At 37.6% G+C, this 21592-nt stretch overlaps 1 protein-coding gene across 1 annotated transcript in view; it reads left to right on the top strand.

Moving 5' to 3' along the window:
* The first annotated feature begins 4538 nt into the window (after window positions 1-4538).
* NGF (nerve growth factor) overlaps window positions 4539-21592 on the top strand; it is a 184824-nt gene continuing 167770 nt past the window's right edge. The window contains 3 exon segments of the mRNA XM_082247414.1: window positions 4539-4853; window positions 4855-4878; window positions 4880-4922. Coding sequence (XP_082103540.1) covers window positions 4788-4853; window positions 4855-4878; window positions 4880-4922 — 133 coding nt within the window. The 5' untranslated portion in view covers window positions 4539-4787.

Raw genomic sequence — 21592 nt, 5'->3', positions numbered from 1 at the left:
TCGGCAAGTGGTAAAGTAGAACTATAGGCAAAACTTTTTTTTTTCATTTTGGAAAGAGTAAGGGAAGATTATAACCCCTGTCAGAATTTTTTTTTTTTTCGCCCTCTATGTTCCATTGCAGAGATTTCACTTCACTTCCTATTCTCCATAGCCAAACGGGAAGTGAGAGGAAATCCCTGCAAATTAAAGGAATTCCTTGGGGACCCCCATGTCACTTTAAGTAGTGTCCCCCCCAGGAGGTTGAATCTCCCTAATGGGGCACAGACAGCAATAAAAACTGACAGGTGTTCTAACCCCTCTCCACTCTGTCCGAAACAAGTTATATTTTAAGCTTTGTCAATAAAACCTGGAAGCTGCTTGGTTTCTATGCAGAAGTGAGACGGATTTTCCACTCTCCAGCTTTAGTAAATAAACCCTATAGCATCCAATTCATGCCTCATCATTTCCTCCATGTTGTATTGGATTGGGAGCGTAATGTGATGAAAGACATCTCCTCCCTTCATTTATCTGTCTGATTGTGTCTGTGTCAGCTCTAATTACTGTTTAGCTCTCACCTGCAGACCACTAGACTTGTGAATTGTGAAATATGTTGTTTCTTTATAGAAAATGTCAGTTCTCAGACTACAGACAGAGGTCATACAAGAAAATGTACAGTGCCATGTGCCCTGGGTTATGATTAAAGTGATTGTGAAGGCAGAAAAGTTTTTTTTATTATCTTAATGCAATTCTATGCATTAAGATAAAAAACCTTCTGTGTGCAGCAGCCCTCTTCAGCCCCCCTAATACCTGAGCCCATCTCTATCCAGCGATGTTGCATGAGAGACTCAGCTGCCCGGGACTCTCCTTCCTCATTGGCTGAGACAGCAGCTGAGTGCCATTGGCTCCTTTTGCTGTCAATCTGTCAGTGAGCCAATGAGGAGAGAGAGGGGGCAGGGTCTAGACTCGGCTCTGTGTCTGAATGGACATGCAGAGCTGTGGCTTGGATTTGGTGCCCCCATAGTAAGCTGCTTGCTGTAAGAGCACTCATCAGGAGGGAGGGGCCAAGAGCGCCTAAGAGGGACCCAGGAAGAGGAGGATCTGGGCTGCTCAGTGCAAAACCACTGCACAGAGCAGGTAGGTATAACATGTTTGTTATTTTTAGGCAAAAACCACCAATAATTTTGTATCACTTTAAGCACATGATTTAAGTGTGAAAAGTATCAACAGTTTGTCCTGTCTTGTTTTCCTGATTGTGAAGACAATAAAGGAAATATTTTGCATCAGTCCTCTGATGGTGTGCGGTCAATTTTTCTTTATGCTGCAGGTGCCATGTGGCCTGCCTGTCAAGGTCTTACCTTGCCTTCCTGTTGGCAGCCATCTTAGACATGTGCAGACTGCTGTCTCTTATAAACTCTGTTTGCATTATCACTTGCCTGCTGCCTGGGCGTCGCTCAGTGATGATGTTACACACCTGACTATATAATATATTGCCTTGCAGTCCTTTCTCCTTGTGCTTGTGCTCCAAGGTGCATCACTAATAGCAGTCTTCTGTTCTCTTTGTTCCTCCGTGCATGACCTGGCTTGGCTAATGACTTTTCTGGTTCTCGATTCTGCATCAGCAGACTATCCTGCATTGACAGACAACCTGGCATTATCAGACTACCTGCTACTGGACTCGACCCGGCTTGGATGACTACCCGCTTCTAGACTCGATCCAAGCATGGATGACTACTCGCTTCTAGACTCGATCCAGGCTTGAATGACTACCCACTTTTAGACTGGATCCAGGCTTGGATGACTACTCGCTTCTAGACTCGATCCAGGCTTGGGTGACTACCCACTTTTAGACTCGATCCAGGCTTGGATGACTACTCGCTTCTAGACTCGATCCAGGCTTGGATGACTACCCACTTCTAGACTCGATCAAGGCTTGGATGACTACCCACTTGTAGACTCGATCCAGGCTTGGATGACTACTTGCTTCTGGACTTTGCCCCGGGTTTTCCTGATTTTGCTCCTCAATCTTGCTGTGCATTTATTGTTGTTGCCCAAACAAACTGCTTTATTTTACTTGCATCTTTGTGTGGTCTGGTTTCATGGCACCCTGACACTGCCTTATGTTTAAATACAAACAGAAACTTTTGATAACATACTGGGAAGATATACTGTACTATAGGCTTTGTGTACAGGGCAGCAAATGTCACCATGAAACTACATGATCAATACGCATCTTATGCAGGTGAAAAACACAAGGTGCAGGTATGTTGTAGGAAGTATTAGAGTGCCATTAAATATATACAATATTCTAAAACTTTTAATTCCCTGAATAATGTATATATCTGTGCTAGAGAATAATACTACAATCACAGGAAGCTGCAATAGGTGGACTTCACTGGCAGGATTGACAGATAATAATGGAATTTGCAGGAGGCCTAAGAGAAAAGAGATGCAGTTATAATTAAGGGATACGACATATGTTTTTTAAAGGGAGTTCATAGCTCTACTTTTAAGTTTAGTTTGTAGCAACCAAATTATTAAAGTAAGCCTGTTCCCATCATAAAAAAAAAAGGTAACACCAGTATGGTATAGTGGTTACCTTTAGGTGCCTGCATGCATGCTCCAATTTCCAGGTCCCCCAAATAATTAATTGTTTTGATATGCAAACATTGATCAGCTTATCCAGTCAAGAGCCTAGTTGCCTGGTGCACTTCTCCATTACTTAGTGAGATCACTCATCGTATGTGATGGGTCAGTAGCAAGACCGGGAGGTAGAGTTAACTTCTAGTAGTGATCAGCATTCCTCAGGATCTCACCAGAAGGATAATGAAGTCATCCTCATTTAGGAACCATGGGCAGAAGCCAGGAGAAAGGTAAGAATCCATGCAGGATCTTCCTTTCATGAGATTTAGTCTATTCGTCATTCCTCAGGATCTCACCAGAAGGATGATGAAGTCATCCTTGATTTGCTGCCATGAGCAGAAGCCAGGCGAAAGGTAAAGACATTATCTAACATCTTCCCCCTAAAGGTTTTATTTTGGAGTTTAATAGGGCATGAAATGTTTTCTAGGTGGAGGTGTGGCACGCAAAATAAGTAATCTTACTATTTAGGTGAAAGATCCAAAGGAAAAGTGTAGACAAAGCTTTTTTGGCTGTACTTCCCCTGTGGATCACAGCAGAGAAATTTGTTCTTCACTCCTGTTATCCGTTTTTAGTGGACAGTGGGCTGTAGCCCGCTGTCGGCTGACCTACAGAGCCAGTGCAGGTTGTGGAAAGATTATGACCATATGGTTGGGATCCACCCAGATGCCTGGATCGACACCTGGCTGAGCCTGTCAGCAATCCACGAGAGCCTAAACCAGCCCCTCCGGCCCCCTTCACAACCCAGCGCTCCAGTGAGCACTGGAGGGGACAGCTGGGAACTGCTGACTGACAGTCACTGCTCTTTGCTCAGAGCGGGGGGGGGGACTGAGTAATCAGCAGTGTTTAAAATCTCAGTTCTCACTACATAGATGGAAGGGGACAGATGCAGCATCAGATCGATGCTGCATCCACCTAGGTGAGTATACATTTTTTCTTTTTTTTAAGTCCATACATCTTTTATGATAGTAGTGATATATGTTTTTTCAACCACTTAGCTTAATGTAATATGTATGTATAGCTTTATTTATAATATTGCAAAGCTGATCTGCAGTAATCAATAGCAACCATTTCCTCTTTCCCTAGCAATAACACGATTCAACCCAGGTCATGAGACTTTGAAACAATGGTTGCACATTTTTGTACTGTAGTGGCTCAGTTCTTGCCACACTGAAGTCCTGGGTTTACTTCCAGTAGGGGTGCTTTTGGCACAAGTGCTGTATATTGCCTATGTGTATATGTTTTATTTCCTTCCAAAAACACAGGCCATTAAACTGCATAAAGAGACATTTTCTATTTAATTCCTTATTGTGGCCTGCATTTGAAAACCTTATCAATGATGGTATTCATTATATTACATTGTATCTGTAATTATCTTTATACCCCTAGTTGATGATTTTACTTTTTTATTGTTGCATCTAAACTTCCTTGTATAACATGTTCAAACTCAATAAAACAAATTTGACAAGAAAACCTTATCAATAGTAGCAATCCCAGTCATAACATTAGATTGTAAGCTCTGCTGTTTATAGTATGATATAATTAAACAAATATTCATTTTTATTTTTACCATGATAATAGCAAAAACTGAAGGATGCTAAAGAATGCAAGCTCTGTGGAATAGCAATTTACTTGTGCTGTTATGAAAAGCTCAACAATATTTATGTGCCAGAGGAAAATAAATCAATTTGTTAGCTTACGCGCTGCCTAAACAAATAAATAGCATTCGCTTGTTTCCTCTTCACATTATTCTCAGCGTTCTCTGCAGCGTGTCAAGGGTTAAATCATTTTGACTAGTGATTATTTGAAAACACCACCGCTGGGCTGAAGCTGATAGGTTCAGACGTAATCCCAGTTTAAACGCCACAGTCACTATAGGGGGTTATTATCAGCTGTTCTTCTACAGACTAAGAGGAGGATGCATTCGAGATCTGCATGTTTATGCGCAAGCTGTGCTATTGTCTCTCCTGACTTTCTAGTTTCGTAGATGTCACTTGAATTAAATTTGGAATATCCCTGCGCTTGCTGTACGGAGAGGTGAAAGAAAAAAAAAAAAAAAAGGATTTGAATCACACACCTGGTTCATGTCAGAAAGGCACTAGGACCTTGAAGAACTGTCCTGCCTTATGAGTCAGCCCTAGATCTGGAGCTCCTAACTCCTCAACCATTGAATGAGAGGACAGACATGTGAATGGCTCAGCTGGGTTTCAAAGCACTTGGTGGACTGGACTGTGAGTAGGTAACCAAACCATTGGATCATCCAAGGATTTCAGCACCTTGTGACTCTCACTTCTACACAAGTACAGGTGAGAAATAAACCTTGCATGCTTCAGGATCTCACCGCTCATAGACTTACATGGGCTTAAAGTTTTTTTTAGTATTGCGAACACTAAATACAACCTTATGTTACATGTTTCTGCATGGATTCGGAACGAGACACAGTTTGCATTGTAGGCTGCAGCACTTCTCTAATGTTTCAGGCACTCCTAACCCTGAAGCTTTTTGCTTCGCTGGATTACATTCAAGCCTTCAGCAAATCTTGTTAGAAGTGTGTTTTGAGACAAGAATCCTATATTAGGGCATTTTCTGCATTCCCTTTGTAATTCTTCTTTATATATTACAGACCCCCCCCTCCTTTTTTTTTTTTTTTTCTCCAAACAAGAAGCCTAACACAGGATATAATATAAATTTATTTTTAGATTTTTTTTTTGTGGCAGATATAAAAAATTGATTTATGTGTGTATATGTTTTTATTTATATATTTTATTTTATTTATATATATATATATATATATATATATATATATATATATATATATATATATGTATGTGTGTGTGTGTGTGTGTGTGTGTGTATATGTTGTATTTATGTGTGTATTTGTTTGTTTTATTTATATATATATATATATATATATATATATATATATATATATATATATATAAAATTTATTTATATGTGTGTATGTGTGTATGTGTATGTGTGTGTGTGTGTGTGTATATATGTATATATATATATATATATAATGTATTTATATGTGTGTATGTGTGTGTGTGTGTGTGTGTGTGTATATATATATATATATATATATATATATATATATATATATATATATATATATATATATATATGTGTGTGTGTGTGTGTATATATATATATATATATATATATATATATATATATATATATATATAATCTGTCACAAAAATCTGAAAATAAAATGTGTGGTTTTTTTATATATATTATTATTATTTTTAAAAAATTATATAAAAAAAATATATACATTTTTTTTTTTTTTTAACACAACCTACTTTTTACGTAGCAGGTTCGACCTGCTGTCTACATTTTAGGAAATGTCCTAGGTGTGGTAAAGCTTACAGGTAAACCATCCTATTCTAAATCAATATTCTTAACCCCTTCAAAAGGCAGAATAGTGCCAAGGAGGTTTTGTGATGGAATGCGTAGCAGGCACATATTTTGCTTGTCGCCTGGCACCGTGGCACACATCGAAAATGACATCCAAACTCCCATCAAGAGTTAAGAAGAGCTTGTTCACTATTCTTAACCCCTTCAAAAGGCAGAACAGTGCCAAGTAGGTTTTGTGACTTTTGTGATGGAATGCGTAGCAGGCACATATTTTGCTTGTCGCCTGGCACCGTGGCACACATCACAAATGACATCCCAAAACTCCATCAAGAGTTAAGAAGAGCTTGTTCTTAAGTGCTTGCTGTTCTGTGTAATCTTCTTTTGTTGCCAGTGTTCCGCCTGCAAAGCTGGTGGATAGCAAAGTAACTTCTTACCGGATAAACGTTGGGTGTTTTCACGCATTACAGCGCATTAGGTTAAGGCTTGTAGGGTATTAGACAGCGTAAAGTCTGCCAGTTTGTAGCTACGCCAGAAACTGGGTAATGCTGGATTTCAAATTCTACCTGGTGCTGTATTATCCTATAAACATGCATAGTATACACATCTAACAAATTACAACTTGTAATTCAGGTTTTCAGCACGCTACGCTTAACACGTTATTTACTTTTTAAATATTAAAAGACATTATTGTTTTTCCTTTTGGGGGCTTTAGTTTTTTTTTTTTTTTTTATTTTATTTTTTTTTTTTTTCAAGAATTTATCTGTGAAAAAAGGCTGAAGGCTGAAAATTGTACTTTGCGACAGGGTATGAAAGTAATGACAAAATAGGGGTGGAGTGCCCTTTACGTCTACTTTTTTTTAAGTACTATTCAGCAACATCTTGCTATGAAGCCAGCGATGCCTTAGAGGTACCGTGTTCAGTACGCTGTGGTTTTTGATGAAACAAAGGGATACTCTGGGAAAAAAAAAAGTCAGTGGAAAAAAAAAAAGGAACATAAAATCAATCTGTTGGCAGTCTGGAGCTCATTTCTATAATAAGATGAATGTAGTGTAGTAGTCTGCAGAGCAAGTGTGCCTATTGTATGCAGCACATGCCTGGAAAGGGATGTTCTGTTGATGCCAAAGGCACATATCACTTGATTTTTTTTTTTATATGAAATGGTTACAGACAAGAGTAACAGAGACAGCTTGGAGGGTTGGATTGTTCCCATACTAGCCCTGGATTCTTTGCCAGTAGTAATTAACTACTCCGCCTGAATGCAGCAACAGATGTCAGCTAAGCTGTGATTTGTGCATTTTTGTACACCTTGGATGGGCTTATGCTGTGTTCAGTACACATATTTTGTGGGTGATTGTAAGAAGCCATAAAAGTACTAGTGGTTTGGCATTAGTGAATGGTATTGCATTAAGACAGAATGTTATACATAGTAATCTATTGAAGCAGCTTAAAGTAATTTCCTGTTATCAGCCTAAAATGTAGAGATAAAGTTGGGCTGCAAATTATACCATACATGATAGAAAACACATTTAGTAGAAAGCAGCTGTCATCGATGTTCTGATGACATCTAGATGCTGCATGCGTTATATAAATCTCAAAGGACAACCCTAGAGCCTATAATCCGCCAAATTTCAGTTTGGTTGGAAATATTCAGGCAATTGTCTTTTGTTCTCTTCTATAAAAGTTATGATAAGCTGCAGAATGTAACTGGGCAAAAACAAAATGTTTTAATGGAAGGATCTTCGGTTTGTGTATGGCCAACCTGAATGCTGCTAGGATTTCATTGTTTCAGTTAGGAAATTTACTCTACATTCCATCGTGTAATGTGATATTTACCAATACTGAGCCATATTCAGCTTAGAAATTCAAAGGTGGCAGTGGAAGTTTATCAAATTTGTGATGCAACTTGTTGCGCAAACATTAGTTGTATTGTTGGGATTCTCTTGGTGGTTCAATAAAGTAAATTGCTTTAGTTGAAGAGGAGATCCATCTGTGAATAGACTTGTTAATTTTGCTGGTGGAATGAATACTTATATACTCCATATAAGCTACAGGATGCCCTAGATCATCCTTCTCTGGGCCCTGTCTAATAAAAATAAAATGATTCTGAGAATCCCGGAAGGACAGCTGGATTGACACCCAACTGAGGTCCTCGCTACTTAGCTGCATTGGAATTGCTGTGTGCTTAAAATTCATGGAGTACCGGATCATGTTCTCCTATTCAATAAAACACAATTACAGTAATTTATGAATTTTAAGTGTCAGTCACTTATCTACGACATGCCTCTTTACTATTACCTAAGGCAGTTTCATAAATGGCTTGATGTGAAGTCATAAGACTGTATATGTAAAAATACAATTCAGTTATTTTTATAGTCTACTTGTTTCAAGTTTTTTTTTTTTTTTTGCTCTAAATGAATATGCTTTTGTGTAAGCAGCATTGGTATACAGTAAACCAATCAGGAGTTGGCTTCAGGATACACATTGATTGCTATGGTTACTTACTGTAAACAATTGATATTGTTACTATGGCCCTACAAGTCTTAAAGTGACAGTTCATAGTGCGAAGAGGAGAAGTTTGAGGTTGGGGTCCCATGTGCACCATGTTGCATTATACACCCTAAATATGGATGTAACATGATCCAAAAAGTAGAGTTACCCTTTAAAAAACCTTTAATTCGGCCCCCCATATACATACCACATATACATCCCCCTTTTTTTTTTTTTTTAATTATTTTTTGGAGTGGCCATGTGATGGCACAGTTCCAGCTCCCCTGTGCCAATGAGTGTCTCGACAAAAGGGCTGCATTTCAAAGAGCTGTGACATCACACATTGGTTTCCATTGCCCCCCCCCCCCCCTGTTGCCAGCAAGCTCTCTCTCTCCCACCAGCCGCAGCATCCCTTCATAGATACGGGGGAGCAGGAGCTATGTGATCACATGACTGCTCCAAAGCAGATGTTAAGAAAAAAAAAAAAAGCTATTTACCCTTAGTTGTTTTAAAAACCGTATGCATACAAGCATGGCGGAGGCAATATTTGGTCATTTTAGCCTTTCCTTCTACTTAAATTTTGACCTTGGCCTGGTACACTTGGTATAGAAGCTTGTTTTTTATTTTTTTTTTATATTAATTCTTAATTAACTACAGCTGATGTGGAGCTAAAAGTTTCAACTTATGTGAAAAGCTGACATATGGCATATTTCTTTATTTGAAGGAATACAGGTGGTTGCAGACAGATACTGCATGTTAAGGAGTGTTTTAGTGCAAACTGGTAACTAAACCTTAACGTAAATTAGAAACCATGAATCGGATCCTATTTTATTATAATGAAAAAGGTGGGCATGAGTTGAAACCCTTCCCCTCATTTGATGGTGACAGTGCCCACATGTTCTCCTATCCTTTTTTCGCGTTTCACCTTGGAATCACATGAAGCTGAAATGGAGAAAATTTGATTGAGGGATAAAACTTATCAGAAGAGACTTCAGGAATGCATTATGTACAGTCTGGAGGAATGAAGGGAAAGGGGAGACATGAAATCTTTAAATACATCAAGGGGGTGAATAAGGTTCAGGAGGACAGTATTTTCAACATGGAGCCATGATCAATAACACGGGGACATGACCTCAAACTAGCAGAAGGAAAGCTCAAAGCTAATCTTAGAGGTTTATTTTAATGAATAAGTAATTGGTACTTGGAATAGACTTCTAGCAGAGGTAGTGAGTCAGTCAACAATTCAAACTTGCTTGGGACAAACCTAAATCTGTACTATATATCGTTCACTCACTTACGGTTCTATGAGAAAGTATTCAAAGGTGCTGCTCACTTGTATAAAAGAATGCTAAGATACTGTAGGTGCCACTCAACTGTTACTCTTTTGAGCAATCTTGCCTTCCCATCGCCTTTTATGTGGCTGTGTCACCTTCTCTGAGGAGGGACAATTTATTTTAATCTCCATAGTTAGAATTTTAGTGGTTGAAATGTTTGTTCACCTAATTCCTTTATTTAATAGTTCATTATAAATTTAGTTTGAAATTCGATAATAAAGGGCCACCACCAATTTTTAGCCAAATACTTCCGTATGGGCATTTCCTAATTTTCACAGTTTGTTTGGTTTATGCAGTGCTGTCTATAATCCCATGTGGCCGGTGCAAAAAATTGGTTGCCTAATGCTGTCATCATCAATCTTTACAATCAAGCCTCAATTTTGTCACCCATCACTGGCTGTCATCTCCATCTGTTCTTATGCCGAACAGATAATGGTGAAGGATACAGTTGTGTTTTCTATCTGCTGATGTTCAAATATAAGCTTACACACAGTGACCTGAAGAAAATGTTGTCCATCATTGAGATGAATAGAGGTCTGCTGACAGGTTGGCATATTTCTGTGGGTGTGATATAATCTTGGATTTGCTTCACAAATTTGTTAAATCCCATTTGTTGGAAAATAAAGGCAAACATTTTGATTTGGTACTGTAAATGAGAATGTAAGTTCCTCTCCCACCTTTTTTATTATTTTTGTGTGAGTAGGATCTAAGTGATGTTAACAAACAAAAGTAAAAACTTTTATTATAGCCTAATCAAATTTGTGCTGTGAATGAGAATTTGTTTCACCATTCATCAATAGAGATCTTGTTAAATACCTTATGTGCATCATATGACTAACGTAGACATTATTTGAATGGTGAAAAATAAAGACATGCACAAACATAGCTACAGCATACAAACAAGTGTTTATCACACGGCACATATTCAAATGTTCAGTTTACAGACCTAAGGGCAAAGTAGTCATCTTACATCAGTATGAATGACCTTATTTTTCCAGAAAAACAAAATGTTGTATGAATTTCAGATTATCTATTTTAAAGAGATAGTCAAGGTTTGTACACTCCCCTTTTCTAGCTAGAGCCCACCACCCTGCAGTAGCTGTTTCTTGGGTGGTCCCTCCTCCTCCCACCAATACTTCCACACCACTTCTGGTTCGCTACTATTTACTGAAGCCCAGAAGGCTACAGGAGCTTGGAAACAGAGTGAAAGCATTGTTAGATCGCATGCCCTTATCACCTGGATTTTGTTAACTGAGAGATCTGGAGTTCCGATTCAAGGAAACTATGCTGTTTTATCAATGGAGGATGCAATTCTTACAACAGGCCCTACTCAGCCATTCAGCTTCAACGGACTATGACCCTTTCCAGTATTATAGGATATGCTTTTGATTTACGGATTTGTACCTCCCAACAGACGGTACTCTTCATACTGTTCACATATTATCAAGCCTACACATTTTAAATTACTAACATTCATGTTATGAGTCTTTGTACTTTCAATTTGACTACTGATTCTGACTGACTTTGCTAAGTTTTCTATATGCCACAAAAGTATTCTAAATACTTTACAACAATTTCCATAATTAAAATCTCAAAAGCTATGTGTATACAATTATTCAACAATCATGTTGGTAAGACCTCCCTCTACCTCGCTAAAGGCCTTCAGGCAGGGCTATAAACTCACTAGTTTTTAGACAGTTATTATTTAATGTACATCTAGAGACATAAATCCATGTTTTCCTTTGAAGCGCCTTAAATATTTTCAATCGTCTTTGGTACTTTTTGAAAAATTTGTGTGTGTGTGTGTGTGTGTGTGTGTATATGTATATATATTTATAATATAACTTTTTATAATATTGTATTATCTGCCCTTTAGTCATAAAATGGCATCAATCTTTTATCCCCAGAAGCCTAGTGTAAAATTGTCAGAATTCTACGTAGAACAAGATGGAGTCAATTTAAAAAAGGAAGAGCTACCAGCAGGATGGGTCTTCAATCTATTATTTGGCTAAAGTTTCATATCTTGGGTACATATGCCCACATTGTAGCATTTACTGGGCTTTTGAGAAACCAGGAAAAGATTTGCAATTTCAATTGTAGCCTCAAGTGAATTTATGAAGTGACAATTTTGGATTATGCTTGGTATACCATGGAGCATTTGGACTTTGAAGATGGATATTGATTTTCCCAAGCATTTAATTTGTTTGTAATTGATTTTATGCTGCACATCAATTTGAACTCCCAAGCAAGGTTAGAGAACATCCCATGTTTGTGTGTGTGTGTGTGTGTGTGTATATATGTATATATATAATATATATTTCACGTATTAACTCTGTTGACTAGACCATTTGCACTGACACAAAGTGTAAATCCATCCCTCCTTTTTTTTTCATGAGTGTTGACAACATTAAAAATGCAGAAATTTCATAGCAACTGATCAGAACTTATGGACTTGAAAAAAAACTAGATATGTTAGTTTTGCACACCATCAATGCACTTTGCACTGCTATATTGAATGAGCCCACATATGTATACCATGTTTATGGCTTACATTTTTGTTTATTGTATTCTTCACTAGTACATTACATTAGTTTAACTTTTAGGTAGTTTTCTCATTTAGGCAAGATGTTGGCAAGATTTGATAGCATTAAATAAACTATTGAAAGTGTCACATGGAATTAGAATAAACTCTAGCTATCCAATTACTATGTGCAAATAAAGGGTGTTTATAGGTGTTCCAACACTTACACTACTTTTTGGCTAGAGAATAATAAGGAAGTTTAAAATTACACTTTTGTGGTATGCATCCATTGGTCTTACTAGGTCTTTGTGAATCCGGTTGTTTTCATCCTTTCCGTCTAGTCTTATTATTCCTGGCATATCTTAACTTTTGAAACCAGATTTGGCCAAAGTCATCTACCTCCTTAAAGTCACTTAAAGAATAAGATTGTAAGTATCAATAAGGGCGATGGAAGAAATGTCTTCCTTTTTATACCACACTTTTAATTAGTATTTGGAATAATGTAAAAAATTGGAGCAAAGAAAAATGGAAAGCTTCTCCAAAACAACCACTTGGGTTCAAACTTTTGTTTCATGGTAATAGAATCTTAAGCCATTTGGCAGCAATCCTAATTCCCTTTTTATGTAAAAAAAAAAAAAAAAAAAACCTTCATTATAATCACTGTACTGCTTCTAATATAATCCTTTATGTATACATAAACCTGGGTATTTTGTGGATGGGCAAAGGTATTCCCTATAGCAACCAAAACTAATTGTAAAAATCAAAGCTTGATGTAGCCGTGCTGTAGGAAACAAAAACGTTGGCTTTTAGGTCTTTGAATTTTATTAGCTTTGACTACCTGAGCTGGCTGTAATATCATGGTATATTTATTCAGCATTGTTGCATTGCTTGGTAAATTGGAGCCTAGTTTAATAGATACATTAGAAATTGAAGGAACAAAGGCTCAGTTCACATTAGCCAACTCCAAAGTTGCGTGATTTTCAATGCAACCTTGAAGTTCGACTTTGATACAATTTTGAAGTGACTTTGATAAGACTTTTACACGCTGGCATTGAAGTTGTGTAAAAGTCAGATCAAAGTAGTGCAGGAACCTTTCCTGAAGTCGCAGTGACTTTTCACATGTCCTGTGACTTTAGGTCTCAAAATCCTATTGGAAGTTGCACAAGTGGGAAAGGAGCCTAAAAAAGGTTCTTGTAAGTATGTTTTTTAAAGTGAAGAAAAAACAAAGCTAACTAACATTTTAACAATGATGTAGTGTTTCTGCCATCCACTTATGGAGGTGATCTACAAATCTGTAAAAAAAAAAAATAGAAATCTTCCGACTGCTTTTATTTAATTACTAAACCTAAATGCGTATTTTAATGGTATTAACCTAAAAAATGACAAATGGGCAATTTGAGAGATGACTCAACATCAGCAAATATTCAAATAGGTCAGAAACTGAAGAATCTGTATTTTCATGATTTAATTATGAGTACGTATTTGCTTGAATGTTGCTGTTTCTCCAATGTGTGAGTATATATTCTGTATTCCGTTCAAAGTATAACAGAATTTTCACTAAATATTTTGTGTGTATATTTATCTCTGCAGCCTGTAAAAAGACCAGAATAATGGGTTACCTTTTGTAAAGATAAATTATTCTTCCAGCAGCATGGTTTGGCCCTGTGTTTGCATCCAACTTTAATGTAAAGCTTTTCATGGCCACCACTAGAGGGTGCTGTTTGGTGACAGGAGATCTGTACTGCATTGATCTGAATAAGCAGAGTACAACAGGAGGCAGCAGGCATTATTGCTGGAAACACAAAATGTCATCAGTAAGGGTAACACATTATTTTGACTTTCTTTTGTCCAGTAGCTGCTGGACAAAAGTACATATGTATAATCTTTAGTAAAAATGCATTCATACCATTTATAACCAACGCAATACCAACATGCCACTCCCCTGTGCTAGTTTGACTGACAATTGCTCAGCCATTCAGCCATGCAACACTGTACCCAAATCCATTTTATATCTTTTTTTTTTTTTTTTTTACATATTTAGCTTTCTTTTTATGTTATTACAAAAAAAAAAAAAAAAAAAACACGTATTTAAAATATTAAACATTTTGGGGAAAAAAAATTAATTTTACTTTCTGTTATAAAACATAATAAAACATGCAAATATCTCAAAATTGATCCCTTTTTGGAAAATAGACACCCCAAGGGGTTCTCATGTTGTGTCACAGTATTCTAGTAATTAAGAAGCATGCTAGTACTGAGGTGGTTAAGGTGTGCCTAGTTTCCTAGTTTCCAAATCATTGATAATCAGTGGCACTTCAAACCCCCCCCCAAATCAATTCACAATCAATTCTGGCCTGTGGCACTTCAAGACCCTCCATACACATACCTCCATCATTGGAGGTCATTTGCGTTTTAAGACCCCCCGCCCATCACTTGTAGTCAGTGGGACTTGAAATCCCCTAAAAAAGCAACCCCACAATAATTTGTAGTCAATAATTCCCCTCCTCCAAATAATAGTAGCATTGCCCTGTCTCTTACTGTCATCAGATCTCTATTCAGGCTGCAGTGCGCCTTCTTTTCCTTCCTTCTTTCCCCTTTACATTTGAGATCGCTGTTTTGGCCAATCACAGATCTGTGCCTTTTGTTTATGATCTGCACTGTCAGATGGCTGTGGAACCACAGGCACTGTGGGGTTGATTTACTAAAATGGCAGAGTGCAAAATCTGGCGCAGCGCTGCATAGAAACCAATCAGCTTCAAGGTTTTTTGTCCAAGCTTAATTGAACAAACTGAAGGTAGAAGCTGATTGGCTACAATGCACAGCTGCACCAGATTTTGCACGCTCCAATTTTAGTAAATCAACCCCTGTGTGTCTAATTAGCTCACTTACCAATGGTAAACACTGGGACGTTTTTAAATGCTTGATCAGAATAACTACCCCCCTCCTGACTGACCGTTAACTAAAATGGCAGATCAGTAGGTGATTAAAGTATTTATGAAGCCTAAAGCTTCAAACACTCCTACTGCTCAGGCATAACTAATCCAAATGCCACTGGTTTTTCTTACAAGAAACCCTAAAAGAATATAGAAAATGTTATATGTTTTAGTAGCTGTCATGTGACTGCAATACTTCGGTCTTCCATTTTTGAGCTCCAGGGCTGGGAGCAGAGTGAAAACCACAGCATCCAATATGTAGATATTCGCCAGCACATTGAGGATCATCAATTTCATCCAAACGTTTTTTTATTCAAGAACGATCACGTCACAAAATGGTGTAGTGCAACGTTTCAGAGCCATGGACGACCCCTTCATCGTGCATGTCATCATCCCATGCCTGACAAAGGGGTCCTGTGTGGCCCTGAAACATTGAACTACACTGTTTTGTGATGTGACAGTTCTTGAAAAACAAAACTGTTTGGACGAAATTGATGATCCTCAGTGTGCTGGCAAACATCTACATATTGTATAGGTTCCAGTATCCAGCTGTTGGTCGCTACAGCACCCAGTACTCAAAGAGCTTATTCCAGGAACGTGTGCGATGAGAATATGGACTGTGACCCACCCCATCCAGTTGCTGCCAACTGACTTCACTGGCAATCTTAGAAGCAAATTAAAGAATACAGAGTAGGCAAGAAGTGGTTGCCTGTGGTGTCCCAATGGGTTACAGCAATAGGAGTCTGGGGTTAGCATTGTCACCTGTGTGACGGGTATTTTGTAGCACTTATTAGACAACTACAAATAACCATAGCTTTAGTAAATGTCATCACAAGCAAGGGACCATTTAAAAGTATCTTAGCTTTTAGGTTTATGAACATGTTAAGTACAATCCGTTAATAGATGTATAGTAAGAACGTTTATACTAGACAAAATGTTTCCTGACAGAAGGCAGAATAATAGACTGTTAGTTTGTATGATTCAGGTCATCTATGCTGAACATGGACTCTGAAAGAAATCTTTCCCTTCCTGTGTTTGTGTAAATCAGCGCATCTGCACAGCATCTGTACTCAGGACATGACCATGGGAGGGTAATCCCAATAGTGTCTTTTATATAATATTTATGGTGGGACTGCCAGTACCTTAACTATCTATACACTTATTACTCTTGTCGCCAAAATGTAAGCGGGCATGTTTTTCATTATTTAGTCCTGCTAATAGCAATCCCCAATGTCCATATTTTTTTATTTTTTTTTTATCCATTTGTCTCCATCTTTTTGATGTAACTAATGCCTTCATACTATTTATTTGTATAGTGACGTTACAAGTGATGTTTAGTTTAGTCTTGAATAGCTCATTGCGGTTTTATGGTTATATGCAACATATTGGCTAACAAGCAGAAATAAGAGCAGGATCACATTAAAAAATGAGAGGACAGTTGTTGTATACCTGAGATTTCAACAACTTTAAAGAAAATTGTACATCCTACTTTTCCTTTTTGTGTTTGACCTTATGGGGATAATTAATTAAAGCAGAACTGCACCCAAAAGGGGAAGCTCCTCTTGTCTGCCTTCTCTCTGCCCCCCCCCCTTTCCGCTGCCCCATTTGGCACCTTTAGGGGGGAAAGGGGAGAGCGGGTACCTGGTTTTTAAGGCCCCCCCTCCTCCTTCCACTGCAGCCGGGCCATTCACAGAGAGCAGTAGGGAATTGGCTGTGAAGCCCCAAGGTTTCACTGCTGGTTTCCCTTAGTGGAGATGGCGGCGGCAGCACCCAATAACCGATTTATAATAAAACGGCTTGGGTGAAGTCCCCGCTGGATTCCTGGACAGCTAATTGACCTAATAATAAAAGTCAGCGGCTACAGTATTTGCAGATGCCGACTTTTTTAATTTTTTATTTTTTTTGAAGGAGCCTGGAGCTCCTCTTTAAAACATGAGATGAAAAAGTAAATTAAAGAGAAATCGCTGCCCATAACAATCAAAATGATCTTCTTAGTTAAATGAAAGGTGAAATCTAATTGGTCAGGTCACTGAGTGGTCATCGACTTAATGTAGTGAACTTTTTTTCAGAATTCAGAGGATTGTAATTGGATTTTCTATGGTGATTGAAGTTATTAGTTACTAAAACTGAAAGGGTAGAAAGTTCCTAAATTTAGGTTCGTAATATTTACTGTTTATAATAATTTTGAAGATTTGAATATTGCTTTTCTAATCGTTATTATACAAGATTATTAATAATATTTTTTTTTATTATAATTATTATTTAGAAATGCAATTTTTCAATCTTTAAAGATGTTATAAGTAGTAAATATTACTAAATTCTACCTAAATAGATATACACACACTTAGCAGTTGAGATCTGTTTTCATCATGGATATTATCTGCATAAAGTGTGCATATTCATCCCAAATTGACATACTTTGGTTCTGGTTAATTTGATTGACCTCCACAGCCCAAAATGTTACCTGTAGGTTATTTGGCTGGGATTGCAAAGTTGTCCTTAATTCTTCAGTACTTCAAATCTGAAGGACAAATATGAGTAGCAATATAAAGGATAAGGTACTTCAAGCAGAGCTCTAGCCAAATGATTGGATACACATGGGCTATTTTACTTGCCGAAGGATTTACTATCTGTATTTCCAATCTTTTAATTAACACACCTTTCCTACACTGCACAACCAGGTGGGTGACAACATGATGACCTGTTTCAGCTGCAGCTTTCTGTGTCGTTTGGCTCTTCATTGGACAATTAATCAACACTTTACATATTTTTGTTCTAGGGTGCAGGCAGGTGGCACGAGAGTTCTCATTAGAAATAGTGGTGCCACCTACTGTATCTGGGTGATTCTAAAGGCTGAACAGAAAGTTAAACATCATTTGGCAGGTAACACTATTGACATACAGTATGTGTATTTTAATTGTGTATTCAGTGGTTTGCCTGGAGTTTACCTTTTGGATATTCAAGAGTAGTAGTAATTGCATCTGTCACTTTTTAACGGACACTAACAAATTTAGGATCCACCTTTTATTAATGATGGTTGCACAAGTGTGTAGTCTTCCTTTAGTTGGATACTAGATTACTTATTTTTAAATATGGATTTTGTTCAGTAAAGAATGTGGAAAGTGGAACTGAGATCTGTAACTAATTTAAATAATTTCATTGTTTACAGACAGACCTCTGAGCCGGCAGATCTCTCTCACATATTTTACCATATGGTCATCTGGCATGCATATGTTCAACCACTGCCAACTTGGAATATATATATATATATATATATATATATATATATATATATATATATATATATATATATATTTGCAAGAAGTTTTACAAGGTTTTAAAGGCAACCTCTAAGGTTAGAAATACAGTAGCTGCTGTTGCAGACTTCATCAAGGTTATCATTGTGATCCTGTCCTTATAACCTAGTAAGCCACTGACCTGGAACCAGTATGTATTATGGGAGTTCAAAAATAGTCATATTTCACTGAATGCAGTGCTTTGTGCATCCTTTTTTAATTTGCCATTTATTTAGAAAGCCATCTTTAAAGTGGTTGTAAAGGCAAGACCTTTTTTTACCTTAATAAAATCCCTGCATTAGGGTAATAAATGTCCCAGTAGTTGTATTGCCCCCTCACCTCCCTAAAAACATACCTGTATCGATCCAGGGCTGTGCCCGTCTATAGCGGTGCTGTTTCTCTCTCCGCCCTCACAGACACAGTGACAACAGTGGGAGTCATTGGCTCCTGCTGCTGTCAATCAATTTAGAGCTGTGTGTGTCTATGTATGCAAATAGCCAGGCTCAGGAGCACACAAAAGAGGAGGAGCCGAGAACGCTGGAGGGAATTCCAGAAGAGGAGGTTCACGGTCACTCTGCGCGGCCACTCTGTGCAATACCATTGCACAGAGCAGACTAATATAACATGTTTATCTTTATTGTTTTAAAGTTTATCCTTTACAACAATTTTAACACCATTTTTTGGCTAACAAAAATTGGAAGTAACCATGAGCCAATGTAATTGGAAATTAGTAGCATTACACTTTCCTGCAAAAGATAAGGCAATAAATTGCACTTATCCTTTTTGCAGCCCATTAAAAAGAATGCCATCTAAAGTTCTAGTTTTCACATGATGTTATTTAGAATCATTTTCAATTACATAAACATTCTAAAAGCATGTGTATGTACTGCATATGCACATACTCATTTTAATCAAGCCACTTTAAAGTCACCTTTTGCAAATAAAACAGAAAGGTAAAAGAAAAATGGAAGGAAAATACTGAAATTGTAGCCCTAGGAAGGGAGGGGAAGGGTAAAGTTTCAGTGATACGTGTAATATGAGCCATTTCATTTTATTATTTGCTTTTCTGTTTAGGAATTTGTTATCTTGTACTTTTAAAAGTTATATGAATCCAAAGCAGAAAAGTACATTCGGTTAGTTAAAGCAGTATTAAACCCAAAAGCAAACTTTTTTTTATATTGCAGCTTACTAGTTCTTAGATGTGATGTCGGAATTCAATTTTTTTTAAGCTTTCTTTCTTCTATTTTCATCTGGTGATCCAGTCATTTACTCTATTGTTTTTCAACAGAAAAGCTATGTTGAAGTTACAGAGACAGGACAAACCATTTAACACTGGTAGGAGTGCATCAAATTATCATTTTTTATTTATGTAAAACCTTTATCCCCCCCCCCCCCCCCCAAAAAAAAGAAGCTGTAACTGATTATAAAGTACTAGCTGGAGTTCAACTTACATTTTTTTTATTGTTTTTAAATCTACTAGTATTTCTAACACTCCCTTCCCCCCAGACTGACAATGCTCATGTCTAAATCTGCCCCCTGTGCGCCTTCATCCAGAGTGGGGGCACTCTAATACAGAAAATGAGTTAGTGGCCAGATCCTTAGGTGAAAACCAAGGGGAAAAAAAAGCTTACACACTTACTGCCCAGGCTTTTTCTGTAACTTTTTGTCTAAGTATAAATTAGTATTTTTTCGGTAGAAAATTACTTAAACCCCCCTCCCAAACATTATTTATTTATTTATTTATTTATTATATATATAATTTTTTTTTTTTTGCCGAGGTCTTAGAGAATTAAATGGGGATCATTGCAATATATTATGTCACATTTTGCAGTGTTCTTTCAAGTGCAACTTTTTTGAAAAAAATACACTTTAATAAATTCAAAACAAAACACAATAGTTACCGCAATTATTTTGTATAATGTGAATGCTGATATTACACCAAGTAAATAGATACCTAACATGTCATGCTTTAAAATTACACGCTCGTGGAATGGCGCCAAATTTCAGTACATAAAAATCTCCATTGGCAACACTTTAAAAATATTTACTGGTTACCTGTTTAGAGTTACAGAGGAGGCCTAGCACTAGAATTATTGCTCTTGCTCTGATCCCAGCTATACCTCACATGTTTGGTTTGAACTCTGTTTACATATGCAGGCGTGACTTCCATATGTATTCGCTTCTGAACGCAAGCACAAAGGGATGGGGCGCTTTACTTTTTTTTTTCTTTTTTTTACACTGTCCCTTTTTTTTATACTATTTTTTTTTTTTTTTCCAAATCACTTTTATTTCTAAAACACTCCTTGTAATAGAAATAAGATGTAAACATCCCTTGTAATAGAAATAAGCATGACAGCGCTTCTCTATTGAGAGATCTGAGGTCAAAAAGACCTCAGAGCTCTCATTTTCCTTTTTAAAAGCAAAAAAAATCATATGTTTATGCCCGAGAAATGGAAGTGTCGTCTCTATTCCTCCAGAGATGAGTGTGGGTCATCTTGCCCTCACTTGACTTCCTGCCCAGCGAATGGCCACATAGAAATTCTTCTGGGTTTACCGACGGCTCTAGTAGGCTCAGAAGCGACCGGAAAGCGGTATGAGGCACCTCTCCTACTGCCTCTAAAAGTGATCCCGTGGTGAATCTGCCCGTGGGACCACTTTTATCAGATGCCAAATCACCCAAAGTATAGCTAGCGGCTGCCCTAACACCAGCATTTAATGTCAAAGTAATGACGTGTATTTACTATGGCCTGGTTGACAAGTGGAAATCCAATACAGCCACTGCATCTAAGGATTGGTAAAGTGCAATATATTACACTTTTAATTGTGGGTGTAATACCGCCTTAAAGCGGAATTCCACTCAAAAATTGAACTTTTGCTTATCTGTCTCCCCCCCCCCTCTGGTGTCACAATTGGCCCCTTTCAGGGGGGGGGGGGAGTGGATACCTGTTTTTGACAGGTATCCTGTCCCCGCTTATGTCGAACCTCACCGTGGCGAGGTTCGTCAGAGGTTTTGGCCCCCTACTCCTCCCTCTGCTTCGTGGC

This window comes from Pelophylax lessonae (assembly GCF_965119305.1).
Source record: "Pelophylax lessonae genome assembly, chromosome: 2".
Lineage (NCBI taxonomy): Eukaryota > Metazoa > Chordata > Amphibia > Anura > Ranidae > Pelophylax > Pelophylax lessonae.
This window is presented reverse-complemented; position numbering and strand designations above follow the sequence as displayed.